Below are 15,375 nucleotides of genomic sequence, written 5' to 3'. Positions count from 1 at the left end.
ATCTTCAAACAAGTCCTCATCTCCATCACTAATGTCGTAGTCACTGTCATGAAAACCTTGCTCTTCATACTCAGGTTCTTCAACAAGTTGTTGGCTTGCAGCACTTTGATCCACTCTGCCTTTCTTCAGATCAGTGTAGAACACAGGTAACTTTTCTATGCTGGGTTTTTCTCCACATGGACAACCTTTTGTGGACTCAGCACCTTAGGCAACTCATTCACAGGATTGCAAGCAATATCATCCTAGTCAACAGTATTCAGATAGTCAGAGTGATCAACATACACAATCAAATTTGTCACCTTATGAACAACACTGACCATCACATTGGTGTCTGCATCTGATGCAATTACCTTCAACCCATCACTAAGATCTTTCCTTGGTAACAACCAATAGAACTTGCAGTCTTTCACACTGTTAGGGGTGCAAATGGGTGACCCTTAGGTGCACCACCAACCCTCTTTAGTTCAAAATTTTGTACTAGTTTTGGAAAACTACTACAAAATTTTGAACTAGAGAGGGTTGGAGGGGCACCGAATGGTCACCCATTGGCACCCCTACACACTGTCATAGCCTACTAGTTGGCAGAAATCCTCAAACCACAAAGCAAACCATGTATCACATTCAATCCAGTAAAAAAAAATCAACTTTTTAATTTCATCAACATATGTCCTAAGATGACCATGCCCCCAACAAAGAATCCTCCATGGTGTAACTCAATTGTGAATGCATCAGGATCACGACCTACATTATTGCCGCAAATGAACAGAGGACATGAGAACTACTCGAACCCTAGATAATCACCCCATCAACAACAAGCAAGGCCACAATAACCAACCTAGGGTTCAACTACAGGCCTACAACTACGAAGCCTATCGTGCAATTAAGCAAATAGCAAGGAGGAAGGGACGAGGAACTCACCATACTCCGGCGGCGCATCCGCCTCCCCTCGCAATCGCGGCGGCATCGGACCTCCTACCAGCGACGGTCACCTCCAACGTGGCTTCCTTCGGCCAGCGCTCCGCTTCTCCGAGATCCGCTCGTCAACTAAGGCCGCCGATCTCCGCCGCCGACCTCGCCTCGGTTTCGCCTCTGCCGTGGTGAGGGAGATGAACAGTTGCGGAGGCGTTGGGGAGGGGAGACGAATGGAGGGCTGACGGTACCAAGATGGCGTCCGTCTGTTTAACGAGGTGGAGGGGCTTAATTGCTTAATTGCACGCGTGTCGGCCTGCGGTTGGACCACGATGGCACCAGAACAGTGATTAGATACCCAAATGACCGTTTTGCGAGTTTAGGGACCGGCATGACACACGGGCAAAAGTTTAAGGACCGCCAGTGCACTTTACTCACTTATAAATATGCTAAAGTTTTTAAGTCTTGACTAAAGTTTAGCCCATCCTATTAGTACTTTCATTTGGATAAGCTAGTCCTAAAGTTTAGCACTTTTTATTTATTAGTACTTGGATCCAAACGGGGTCTAGAAAGACTCTGCTCTATTCCCATTATTCCAGTGGTTAGAAATTCAACCGAAATAAGTAAAATCTTTAGACGCATGCTGAATTTCAAACTTTTTACACTGGCAAATTAAAAGGCCCAGGCCCAAGATATGTTTACTACGGCCCATCTTAGAGACGATGCCACTTTGTTTGTCAACAGGAGAGATTCAAATGGCCCATCACCATCAGAAGCAAAAAGCCGAGCCTTCCAATGGAAGCCAGCAACGCTGACCCTTCGCCTTCCCCGTCCTCGTTCGGTCTTCCCCCAATTTCCTCGGCGCTCGTGCAAAACCCTTTCGACAACTAGCCGCGCCGGCCGCTGTAGAGAAATCGAGAAAATTGTAAAAATTTGACTCGAAACAATGTGCTTCGCAAATTTGCCATTCCAAACATCATCATCATAAAAATAGAACTCCAAACACCAACCATTTGATTATACTGCCATTATACTGCCGCAGTCGTGGCCGGCCTTAGCCCCGGGCTGAGCGAGCTCCTGGGTGGCGGCCTGCCTGCCCAGGCAGCTGCAGCGCTAGGTAGCCTGCCTGCCTGCCGAGGCCGGGGCGGCGGCCTGCCTGCACGCCCAGGCGGCGGTGGCACCAGCCAGCCTGCCTGCCGGCCTGCCAGGGCAGCGGCGGCAGCCAGCCAAGCCTGCCCGTCAAGGCAGCAAGGCAGCAGGAGAAAAGTTTTAATCCATGAATGAGTGAAGGGTAAAAATGACATTATACACTCCAAATACATGAAAAAGAAAAAGAAAAGGGAGAAAATACACCAAATGACAGTATAATCAAGTGGTTGATGTTTGGAGTCCTATTTTTAGGATGATGATGTTTAGAATGGCAAATTTGCGAAGCTGAGTCCCATTTTTACAATTTTCTCAGAGAGATCACACTTGGAGAGGGAAAGGGAGACGATCAGCTCCAGATAGATTAGGTGTGGCATGTCCGCCTCTACGGCCGCCGGCGGCGGCAAACCGTCGAGGTCCTCCTCCGCCATCGTCGCCGACACCACGATCGGGTACCACATTCTTAGGATCGATGGCTACTCCGGCACCAAGGGTACCCCAACAGCCGAGTTCCACAAGTCCCACACTTTCACCATTGGCGGTCACCGCTGGTTCATCCGCTGTTACCCCAACGGCGTCAATCCGGTGGCCAAAGATTACATATCTTTTTATCTTGTGCTTGACCAAAGTGTCGACAAGGAGGTGAAAGCGCAGTACATATTTTAATCTTCCGAAGAAGTAAGCACCTTCCAGAGCCATTCAAGTTCGGGGTATGCAATGTTCACCGAGAGGAAAAACTTGGAGAAATCAGAGCATCTCAAGGATGATTCTTTCGTGGTCCGGTGTGACATCATGATCATCAACAATATCTATGCCAAGGAGCTCGCTGAGGCCACCACGCCGGCTTTTATCTCCGTGCCCCCCTCAGACCTGAGCGTGCACTTTGGCGATCTCCTTCTAACTTAGAATGGTGCCGACGTGGTGTTTGAGGTCGGCAGCCAGACATTCGCTGCACACCGGTGTGCGCTTGCGGCCCGGTCTCCAGTCTTCAGGGCAGAGCTCTTTGGCACAATGAAGGAGAGTGTTACTTCGACTGTTGTCCGCATAGATGACATGGAGGCTCAGGTATTCAAGGCTTTGCTCTATTTCATGTACACCGATTCATTGCCTAAGGCGAAAAAAGAAGATGAAGAGGAAGATGTCATGTTCCAGCACTTGCTTGTCGCTGCGGACAAGTACAACTTGGAGAGGCTGAAATTGATTTGTGAAGACAAGTTATGCAAGTACATTGATGTGGGCACGGTGGCTACCATCTTGGCACTAACGGAACAGCACCATTGCCATGGACTGAAGAAGGCATGCTTTGACTTTCTGAGCTCCCCCACAAATCTGAGGGCAGTCGTGGTGACTGACGGGTTCAAACATCTAAAAAGAAGCTGCCCTGCGATTATGGATGAGTTGATTCTCATGCTTGCCAATTTGGTTCAGTGATTCTGATACTTAATGGTTTAGAAATGGTTGTTTATATTCTCTAGACTTCTATGTCCAGGTAGTTTTTAGCAATGGCTGTTCCTGTTTTCCAGGTAGACTAAATCTATCCTAACTCTCAAGGAGATGCCATATTAGTCTGGCTTGTCTGTTCTTTGTTAGTTGACTGCATCTTTTGCAACTCTAGCAATCTATTGGAAGTGGCTTTGGTATCAGCTGGATGGTTATTTGATTCTCCACTGAAACTCCAAATTCTCTGGTTAATGTTATCTGGCAAAGAATTGTATTTTGTCGCTCTGATGAAGGAAATGCAATAAACTAGTTTGTTCGCTGTTACCTAGCTAGTTTGCTTCCCTAACTGTTAATTCCCAGGGCATCCTTTGGTATCCATCAATTTGGTGTTACTTCATTGTTTATCTGTTAATCCTAGACATACTTTTTCTCAGATGTTGATTGCAGTTAATTGCATCTCCATCAGACTTGTAAGCCATTCATTATTTTATTAAGTTAGACCTGAAGTCATCTTCTTGTCGTAACTTCTGAATCTTGGGTCAATAATTTTAGTGTATCAGAGCTATCGGGGCAAGACAGAAGCGAGAGATAAGAGGGATGGATTGGGCTTCTTGCTTTGTTGGGCTTTGGACTGGTGAATTGAGCCCATATGTTGTATAGGATAGTATACATCTATAAATACTTATTTGTATTTTTCTCTAAATCTTGGGTATGTCTTGGCATATAGGGGCATACCCCTAGCGCCGCCCCTAGGTATAGATCCATCATTACACTAGAAAAAAAGAAGTATGTCGAATCTAATAAAAATGATGGCATTGGCATGCATAATCATAGGAGGCCTTTTCTCAGCTGCAAATTGAAATGAAATCTTAATCTTGAAATGAAAAATATTTAGATTCTATGCCATGTCAAATTACAGATAGCTTGGGTCCAAATTGAGAAACCTAAAATACAAATGAGAAATTTGCAAAATATCAAATATTCAGATTTTTTTATAGTCTATCAAACAACAGATAGTTTGGGTAATGAGTGAAACCCCACAGATGCATATAGCAAAATATCAAATATTCAGATTTTTTTAATAGTCTATCAAACAACAGATAGTTTGGGTAATGAGTGAAACCCCACATATGCAAATAGAAAATAGGCATATGCATATTTTCGTAAAAAAAGGCATATGCAAATATAGTGGACTGTTACATATACATTGTGTACAAATTACACTAGTTATGTCACCGTAATTATAGAGCAAATGCATAGTAAGCAATAGCACTATGAATAATCAAGGAGCTATAATGTTTGAGGTCAACTGAAATTTTAACTATATCTTTGAGGAAAGCATTGAGTTCAACTACTTCCCATATAATGAAGAATACAACCTTGAAGATAAGCATGTACCTTGATAGATGTGTAATATATTTAATAAATAAATAACAGAAATGGCGTGGAATGGACAACTAGTAATTAATATGACATGTAGCAGCAGAAACATCATTTATTGAATATACCAATGAAATGTTCATAGCACAAGGAAGGCTTCTGTGGTTGTTGGCTTGTTGCCTTAGTCTGAATAGAATGCTTGCGATGAATTGTGGTTGGTTGATGCTCTACCAATTGTGGTTGGCTTGGTACTTGTCTGGTATTACCTGTCTCATGATGTTGGTTCCTGTTTTGAAGAAATTTGCTGTCAGGCTCCTATCTTGAGGAGATGGAAAACTATCAGGTTCCTGTTATCTTTGTCGGCCACCTCTCTCTAGTTGTGATGCGATTTGGGTACGTAATTTGTTTTGTTATCGGTGAACATTTCGAAAGGGTACACCAGTACTAGTAAATTAGTCTTGAAGTCAAATTTACCAACACTGGCAAATTACCGGAAAGCACAAGAGTGAATCACCAAATGTATGTGCCTGTTTAAAGTAGTGCTACTACTACTAGTTTGCAAGCTGCAAGGATGAAAATGCAGGAACGCCAGTTTTCCTGTCTCCTGAACATGCGGGCCAACATAGAACGAGAGATTGTGCATGAATCAAATCTTTTTTATTGACAAAGTTGAATTCATTAAGTGCAGTTTGTGGAGTGGTGATGTGAGTTCACGGCGAAAGTGGTATTGACTTGACGTCTTAATCATCCGGTGATGGTGGTACAGCTTAGCGATCCGATAGCGTTTGGAGTGGAGTTTGTGGAGTGGTAATATACTGATACGAGTTTGTTACATTGCCCAATCTGAACTTAAATCTTCTTTTTATTATAAACAGCAGTTCTACTACCCAATTCTTAAAAAAAAGTTTTTGTATAGTAAAAAAGTTGAATTCATCAGGTTGCAAAAGAAAAACCTTAAACAAATTGGCACCAAAAGAGACCCTTATTCCGGAATTATTTTCAATGGGTCCAATAGTTATTGAGGCCCACAGTAGAAACAAAGACTCGTCAGGGACTCAACTGCAGAGGTAGTACAGTACTGCAGAGGATCCTCGCGGCACAGACGACTCCTCTCCTTCCGGCTTCCCCGTCCTCCTCTAGTCTTCCACATTCCGCGGTGGCGTTCGAGCAACCCTACTGCTACTGGAAAGCCGCACAGGGGAGAGAAGGCAGTGGTGAAAGAGGGGAGGAGAGGGAGAGGTCCAGATAGATTAGGTCTTCCATGCCCTCGTCTACGGTCGGCGGCGGCGGGAAGCCGTCGCGGTCCTCCTCGGCCATCGTCGCCGACACCTCGAGCGGGTACCACATCCTCAGGATCGACGGCTACTCCCGCACCAAGGGCCTCCCTACCGGGGAGCGCCTCGTGTCCCGGCCTTTCATCGTGGGCGGGCATCGCTGGTGCATCTGCTACTACCCCAACGGCCAATCGTCGCAGTACGCGGATTGCATATCCCTTTTTGTCGCTATTGTTGGAACTGCCACCAAGGCAGTGAAAGCACAGATCCAATTCCGTTTCATCGACGAAGTGGAGGTCGGGGAGGAGGGGCCGTCTTTGACATCGGAAGAAGTGAACTTCGAGGGCTCCATTGGGTGGGGGAACGGAGATTTCATAAAAAGGCAAGAGTTGGAGACATCCAAGCATCTCAGGGACGATTCTTTCACAGTGCGGTGCGATCAAGGTTTTCCTTATCGATAGAAAAAAATATCGGAGGTCACTGATAAACAGAAATATCGGATATATCGGAATTCTATCGGTGATAGACTTTTTTTTGGACAAAATTTAGAAAAAAACACTAAATTTGTGCAGAATTAAACATAGATCCTTTCCAAACCAAAGAACATGAAAAACTAGACATAAATGATGTAGAAAATAAGAAAAAGTCACCCTTTGATAGCACACATTCAATAACACCTATTGGATTGCCCACCATATAGGCTCATGGCATTCTACATTAAGTTAAGTGGTGAAACAACAAATAAAGTCCAAAATATTTCAACCAACAGTCCCAAATGCTACTGGTTAGAATGAAATTGTTGCAACAACAATCCATAGCAAGCTTGGTCCACAGTCCCAAATATTACAAAGTTCGAATGAAACTTGAACACACACACAACAATTCACAGTCCCAAATACTACAGTCCACAGACCCAACTTTGGACACCAAAGTAGTATGTAGTCCAAAATATTACAAGCACAACATAGCCACATATGGCTCAAAATTCTGATCTCCATATCAGTTCATAGTCTGTGGCCCCTAGGATGCTCATATCACTGCAAAAATTGCATATATGCTCAAAATCTGGTCACTAAATTCCAATTCAATTAATTCATATGATGGCAAGAAATCCATCTAACCTTTGCACCTGGGTAGAAGCAAGAGACTTTCCTCAACCTTTTTGATCTTGGACGAACAGAGGCATCCTGTGTATTTTCAGCACCTATAAAGATGTACATAACATAAGCATCCTAGCTCAACTATCAACACAAGATTAGGCTGTCAAATATTATTCAGAAATACTACAACATTCAGATCAATATTATTCAAGATGAAATGCATATATATAATGTGTAGCTGAAAACATTATCCAAATGCATATATATATATATATATATATATATATATATATAGTGTTGCTGAAAGTATATGCTGTGCAAGTAAAATAAAAAGTTAGTCAAAGCTCATTTGTACCACCACCATTATTTGGATCTCCAGCAGGTTCTTCATCACCACAAGCCCGTCCAATGTCACCATCATCACCGTGACCTTCGACAAAAATAACATTTTGATCGAATATATGTGGCCTTGACAAACTTAATACAAAGAATGTGGAGAATACAATCAAAACTGAAAACTCACCATTATCACCTCCATCATCAGAGCTGCTGTCCCCTGACTCGACATACGTAGGGCTACCTTGCGCAGAATCTGATTCAACATCATCTGCAAAATCTTCTTCCTCTTCTTCCTCAAATGCTAACCTTCTTTTCTTACCACGTTTTTTTGGGAAAAGTAACATTCTTAAATGCAGCCACCTCTGCTTCGTCCATCCCCAACTCTTCTACAATAAATGCACTAGGATTGGGTGGTTCAAGGTCAAGATCACTATCAACATATTCATCAAGAGTCGGTACTGACTGACTCCTAGAGTTGCACAACCAATCCATGATCGGGTTGTCTTCATCATACATAGCACAATCCATCAAGATGCTACAAGGATCAGAATCTGATTCAAGATGGCATTGCATGTCCTGAAGGCTTTGCATTTCGTCTTGAAATAGTTGGATGTGCTACTTCAAATTATAGTGCACATAAACTAATTTATGGAGCTTGTCATAACTTAAACGATTTCTCAATTTGGTATGAACCAAGGCAAAGGTGCTACAATTTCTTTCACAGCCGCTAGAAAACATACATTGTGAAACAATACGCTTTGCAAAGTATTGCAGGTCCGGGTAGTCCCCGCCATATTGATCCCACCAATCAGCTAGAAAAATGTAAAAAATATTGCTTAATAAAGGTACTGCAGATCTAATTCATTTTAATACTAATAACATGGAAGGAAAGTATTGCTTAATAAAGGTTTAGATAAGAATAAACTACTAATATGCCTAAGCTACAAACAAAAGAATGACATATAAACTGAGAATGTAATTGAGATCTAAGTCAATTCGGGAATGGCAGCAATCTGAAATCACCTGCACTCACACGGCCATTAAGGGCCGACCTTCGAGCCTCTTCTCCTCCAAATAACTTTCCTTGCTTTCTAAAGAGGATATATTGGTCAATTGCAGCGGAAGCCTTTGAAGATGAACGAGCAAGCTTCTTCAGAGCCAATGTTACAGCATGTTTGCATTTTGAACTTTTTGAAAGCTTGGTAGTATAAATTGTTTTTGGGTCTAGTGCAGCAGCTAGAAAAAGAACAGGTTCAACAAGATTAATAAATTGACAATGCATAAAAGAGGCACATGAATATAAGAAGTTTTTATTTCTACCCTTACCTGCAACTATGAGAGTATCATTAAGAAGATAGTGAAGCCTTTTGTTGATTATTTGCTTCCAACTATCAAGGAGATCTTTATGTCTTCGGTCACTTAAATTGGTACTTATGTCCTTTACAGCACGTGTCATTTTTTCAAGGAATCCAGATACAGTAGCATTTTTCTACTGATCAGCAAACCGAAGGACAGTATATATTGGTGAGACAGCTTTTAACACCAACTCCATATCACTCCACCAGTTCTTTTGGGACAAACAAGCCTCAGTGTATTGATGGTCCTCTTCACCAGCCCATGCACAATCCTCCTAGTCCTTAGATGCCATCAATAACTTAAATTGATCCTTCCTATCCCAAAAACTCTGAAGAAATAGGTAAACCGTGCCAAACCTAGTGGCGTTCCACCGAATCAGCTCTCCTCCTATCTTCTCTCTCATCATAGCATGCAGCCTGAACAGAAAGCAAGCATAAGAGTCATTACACAGCACATTTATATTCAGCATCTAAGTTTCTCAATTATACTAGTCATTACCTATTATGGTTATACAAGAATCTACAAATTTTCTTTGCGCTGTCCACTACATGCTCAATAAGAGGAAAACGCCATAGGTCCTTTAACATCAAATTAATTGTGTGAGCAGCACATGGTTGCCAAGTGATGTGAGTATACTCAGCAATGAGCAGCTTGCAAGCTTTCTTGTAGTTGGCACCATTATCTGTGACAATCTGAACAACATTTTGTATCCCAACCTCAACAACAACCACTTCTTTGAGAATCTTATAGATAAAATCTTTGGGTACAACCAGATGCATCTACAGTCTTGTGAAAGAACATGCGTCCATGGCAAAAGATCATAAAGTTAATAATAGACATCATAGTAGGGCCTGTACAATCAAGACAAAAGAAAAGGTAAGAACACAACTACAATTATATTCAACATGTACAGCAAAATGAAGCACAAAATTATACATTTATCTACCTGTCCATGAATCACACATGATGGTAACTCCATATTCATTCCAGTCTTCCTTGAATTCAGCTAAGTGAGCCTCCACATCATCAAAATTCCTATCCAATAATGGGCCATCTATTTCTTTTCCACGTGGAATATGCACTCCATCTCCAAGCTCTTGAGATAACTTGACTGCTGCTCGAAAGTATGGGCAGTCCGCTTTCCTTCCAGGAATATAATTAGCATGGAACCACTTTGCCCAAGCTTTCCCAAGCTTCTCTCTAGCACCCGCAGTGAGCATAACATCCACTCGAGGCTGCACTTGATTCCTACTACGTACCAAATCTATGTCAAAGGGAGCTTGGAAAGAACTACCAGGACTTTTGTAAAACTTGTCAATTCTAGTTTGATGATTAGCTGAACAACTTGCAGCCCCACTACCACTTGCCTTACCAATAGATGGAGGACTGCATTGTTCCAAAGCATGTTCCCTTAAAGACTCTCTCATTGCCATCTGAATTTGAGCTTCTTCATCAAGAGGAATTCTTGTGTTGCAGTGTGTCCCATAATTTCTGCTCCCTGCCATGACCTCTCTTTGAATAAAGTGTTTAAGGTCTGTATTTTTCTTTGACCTTATCCTTCGTTTTGTCACATCATCAACCATCAATTCCTTAATAAAACGCAGCACCTTGGGACAAGAAACTACAGAACCAGAAATACCACCCAAATGCTACCTGAATCGGGTTGCACCTCCACCAGCAATAGTTGTTCTACAATAAAAGCAGCTAAAGCCACTTTTATACTTCTCACCATGGCTCCATACATACTCAATGGACCCTTTTAATTTGACCCGCCTCCCTGCAACGAAAAGGAATTACAAAAGTATGTAGTTGGCATACAAAAATGTGGCTAGAATGAAACAATATAAATGATCTTTTTAATCTAATTGAAAGGGGCAAAATATAACAATTGCATAAATTGAATGAATAAAAAATAAATTCATAACAGGCCTACAATATTGGCCAGCTGTACTGATTAGAAATACAGAGAATTTTTAACCTGATTGATGATTTATTGCCCTCTAATTTCATTCCATTTATAGTGAGTCACATACACTCTAATAAGCAACTGAAATTAAACGAACAAAACAATGCTAGTGTTCTGTTGTGCCTCTTTACCATCTTCGCAGACCACCTCAATGCCGGTGTCCGCCGTCGTGCTCGTGCTCCTACCACCGGTCACAACACCAGTGGTTGATTCCCTGGCGATACCCTTGCCTTTGCCAGCAGTAGCAGCAGTAGTTCCACTGCTCGACGCCCCAATAATGGCTACATCAGCATCATCTCCATCGCCTCCTGTCACCATCAGCACCCTGTTTTGCGCAACACGTGTCACCCTAAGATGCAAAGAAATCGAGGGGAGATGATCAACGAGGTATTTGCAGAGGCAGCATTCCTATGTATAGTCAACTCTAGGAATAGCTAATGCAGGTAATTGAATCACTTCCCTAGGTACTAAAAAGCATTGTAAAACAACTAATGAATTCATACATACTGTTGTATTTTTTCTTGAACATACAGGAAAGAATTCATACATACTGTTTCATTCATCCAATACGCTACGGATGTGGAAGAGCAGGGAGGGTTGACGGCACGGACCTGCGGACGTAGATCTGACGGCGGCGACGGTGACTGTGATCCCTTGACTAGAATAGAGGGGGTGTCATTCTGCTGCAGTGAATCAATTGGACAGGAAGAGGATCGATGACGCAGAGAGGTGGGTTGCAGTGCAAGGCGGCCAGGAATGGCGTGTGGGTGCCCCGAGCCACGTCCCGGCGCGGCGAGGGTGGAGCGACGCAGCCAGGAGCCCAGGACTGGACGCGCCGCCGACGAGCCACGCGCCGTCCAGGCGGTGGCTATACAGCCCAGGAGCAGGAGCCCGGCGCGGCACGGCCGGAGCGCGGTGGTCCGGCGCGGCGCGGCCGGAGAGCGGCGGCCTGGGGCGGCGACCGGAGCGTGGCGGCCCAGGGCGGCGCGGCCGGAGCGCTGCGGCCCGGGGCGGCACCCTGAGCGCGGTGGCCCCGCGCGGCGACCTAGTGCCGCGCCCGCTGCCCTGGCTGCTGGCCTCCTGGCCGCGCGGTGGGTGGCACGACCCCGGCTGCCCTGGTCCCTGGCAGCAGCCAAGCTTGGGTTGGCGGCGGCTCGGGAGGAAAACAGGGGGGAGAGAGAAGCAGAGAGAGAGACGAGTGGTGGGGATTGGGGAATGAATCGATTTAGGGTTTGGGGAGGCCTGCGGGAGGACTTTGACCCGTTCTTGGGCTTTTGGCGGGCCACGAAAACGTGGATGGCGCAATGGATTTCAAAACGCCGAAATTTTTTAGCGGTAAACTGTATTTACCAGGGCCCACCGGTAATACTGATATATCGGAAATATCATTTTTTATCAGTGATAAGGAAAACCTTGGGTGCGATATTGTCGTCATCAACGAGTTTCGCACCGAGGGGACAGCCGATGCTGCCACCCCGGCCTTTGTTACTGTGCCCTCGTCCAACCTACATCAGCATCTTGGTGATCTCCTACTGACCGAGAAGGGTGCTGATGTGGTGTTCGATGTCGGAGGTGTGACGTTCGCAGCGCACCGGTGCGTGCTTGCAACTCGATCGCCAGTATTTAGCGCGGAGCTCTTTGGCACAATGAAGGAGAGTGACGCTGCGGGTGTTGTCCGCGTAGATGAAATGGAGGCTCGTGTGTTTAAGGCTTTGCTCTATTTCGTGTACACCGACTTGTTTCCGGAGCCGAGGAAAGGAGAGGAAGAGGAAGATGTCGTGTGCCAGCATCTGCTTGTTGCAGCGGACAGGTACAACTTGGAGAGGCTGAAGCTGATGTGTGAAGACAGGCTATGCAAGTACGTTGATGTGGGCACGGTGGCAACCATACTGACACTAGCCGAGCAGCACTACTGCCCTGGGCTGAAGAAGGCGTGCTTTGAATTTCTTAGCTCTGGTGCAAATCTGAGGGCAGTTGCAGCAGGTGAAGGCTTCAAGCATCTAAGCAGAAGCTGCCCATCTATTATGGAGGAGTTGGTTGTCATGCTCGGCAAGTGATGCTTAGTATTTTAGCAATGGATGTTGATTTTGTCATATTATTCAGTAGTTCTCTAGCAATGGATGTTCTCTAGCAATTTCCAAGTTGGTGTCTTTCTTGTAAATAATTCTTATGGAGCTATGGATGAGCTCTCTTCATTGCTGGCCTACCTGTTAATCCAGACATACTTTGTTATCAGATTGTTTGATGTCAGTTGGCCTATGTGTAAATCCATAGCATGCTTTGTTATCAGATCTCACACACAGAGCTTTGGAGTTAGGCAAATGGTTCTGAGAAGTGAGAAGTAGTAGTAAGGCAGTAGAAGTGTTGTCTGGTTCAGAATTTGGTTGTTGTCTTCTTGCTGTTCTCTTAATTTATGTCATCAGAATGTTTTACGGATGGTTCCCTCTGTTTTTCAGAGTTGCTCTACTAGTTATATGACCACATTTATCCGAAGGAGATATGAATAAGCAAAGTAGTCTCATTCTCTCATTCTACTTTTGTTTCCTATTCTGATATGTCTAAGTACTATAAATTAAAACAGCTCTATTATCAGCAAGCTTGATTATTTGTATCTCTACTGGCCCTGAAAATTCTCGAGTTGGGATGAGTAATACAACAATGCTTTGTGTCTTTTTAAGTAGATTTAAAACCTGTTTGTATCTGTTTTGGTGTTGCCTTGTCCTCCTTTTGATTCATGAGCGGCTTGTCATTGGTTCATTGCATCCCTACCGTATGCCAGCAAATGCTCTGTTCCATTGTCTACTACTTTTGTGCCAAAGTGGATGCTAGATGTTCAGAGTATTACACATCTATCAAAACAGGGGCAGAGCTTGGTGCTGGCCAAGCTGCCTATTCTATCTCCGATTTGTCCAGTTCTCCACAAGGGAAGCCATGGATCAATAGAAGAGGGAGTTTGCGCAACTGTTAACCTATGTCTATGTCTACTATACCTATTAACTAGAGTATTTGTCAACATCATATCTATTGTTGCACTTGTTGAAATCGCTTTGTTTTTTGCCCATTTAAAAGAATCTCCCTGGAGTACCTAGACCTCCAATCATTTGCCAATAATTAGGGATCCTCTTATTCAATACTTTCAAGCTTTGTACTTAATTGTTTAAGACTTGTACTGTTTAAAAGCTCGAATCGGTGCTCTAACCTAAGAGGGGGAGGGGGTGAATTAGGCAAGTTAAAACTTTAACCTATAGCTCCAACTAAATTGCACAATGTTAAACTAAAACATGCTATCTATATGTGCAACTATGACTTTGCTAGTGTGAAACCCCTATCCCAAAAGAGTTTAGCAACCTATAGCCTTTCCTATCAAGATAATACTCTTATGAAAGTAAAGGCATACAAGAATTGCTAGTATGAAATGCGGAAACGTAAAGAACGGGATAGGAGGAAGCAAACTCTCGACGCGGGTGTTTATCCCGTGGTTCGGTTAGCCACAAAGGCGCCCCTACATCCACGTTGTTGAAGCACTCACAAAGAGTATTGCTTCTCGGTAATCAAGTCACTTCCGGGAACACTGAGTCACCACGGTCACCTTGATCCCGAGTTCCACTAAGGAGCTTGTCCACGAAGGAAGGGGCTCTCCACGTCCCCAGCACAAAGATCGCCCACGCCGCTCCACACCAAGTCGGAGGGTCGTTGACATTGCCGGCGAGCTACAAAGCTCCAAGATGCCGGTGCTCCAAGATATATTCTTGGTTCACAAGAGGCCCATCCTTGAGGAAGACCATATACCCCATTGAGTTGATTTTCTTCAAACATTTGTTCATCTTTTTGACTTGCTTGTAGAGATTGGGGTTCATTGGCTCTTTTTCATCACTTGAGGAGCTTTGGCATGCCTCCTCTTCTTCCTCTTCACTTGAGCTACCTTTGATGGCCATCTTCTTCATCTTCTTGACTTGCTTGCATGCAAGTGCGCTATGTGTTGATGAAGAAGATGACGCTCTTGGCTTGATGTCATGACGTAGCTCATGGTCGATCACCTTGTTGAGGACTTGATTTGGTGTCAATGTATCGAGTTCTTTCTCATAAAGCATCGTGATCACCAACTCATATTCCGGCCTTCGTAGAGAGTGAAGAATCTTGCGAATGAGCTTCATATTATCAATTTGCTTTACAGCTAAAGAGTTAATCTCATTCACAAAAATATTCTACCGTGAGTACATAGATTCAGCATTCTCATAATCAAGTTGTTTGAAGCTATTAAGTTTATCAATGAGAACATGATATTTTTTATTTGCAACATTTTTTGTACCCTCATGGTTCTCACTAATAGTTTTCCATAGATTCTTAGTATTTTGACAAGCAAACACATGGTTAAATATGGTGTCACCAAGAGAGCTTAAAATAGCATATTTTGCAATAGCATCATATTGCCTCTCTTGTTGACTATTACTCTTCACTCCCTCAC

General features: G+C 43.7%; 1 protein-coding gene and 1 pseudogene across 1 annotated transcript; both read left to right on the top strand.

Moving 5' to 3' along the window:
• The first annotated feature begins 2,430 nt into the window (after positions 1-2,430).
• Positions 2,431-3,605, top strand: LOC120688927 (annotated as a pseudogene).
• A 2,495-nt stretch (positions 3,606-6,100) lies between these two features.
• Positions 6,101-12,967, top strand: LOC120688925 (BTB/POZ and MATH domain-containing protein 1-like). The gene is made up of 2 exons (XM_039971272.1): positions 6,101-6,582; positions 12,310-12,967. The coding sequence occupies exons 1-2, from the start codon at positions 6,137-6,139 to the stop codon at positions 12,965-12,967; spliced, it is 1,104 nt and encodes a 367-aa protein (XP_039827206.1). The 5' UTR covers positions 6,101-6,136.
• Positions 12,968-15,375: the final 2,408 nt, after the last annotated feature.

This window comes from Panicum virgatum, chromosome 9N (genome assembly GCF_016808335.1).
Source record: "Panicum virgatum strain AP13 chromosome 9N, P.virgatum_v5, whole genome shotgun sequence".
Lineage (NCBI taxonomy): Eukaryota > Viridiplantae > Streptophyta > Magnoliopsida > Poales > Poaceae > Panicum > Panicum virgatum.
Note: the sequence above shows the minus strand (reverse complement) of the source record. Positions and strands in the feature narration are given on the sequence as shown.

Bases quoted from the DNA above. Each gene is read 5' to 3' on its own strand.
- LOC120688925 (XM_039971272.1), top strand. From the start codon at position 6,137: ATGCCCTCGTCTACGGTCGGCGGCGGCGGGAAGCCGTCGCGGTCCTCC. The intron at 6,583-12,309 runs GTGCGATCAAGG...ATTTTTTATCAG, and splicing joins GACGATTCTTTCACAGTGCG to TGATAAGGAAAACCTTGGGT.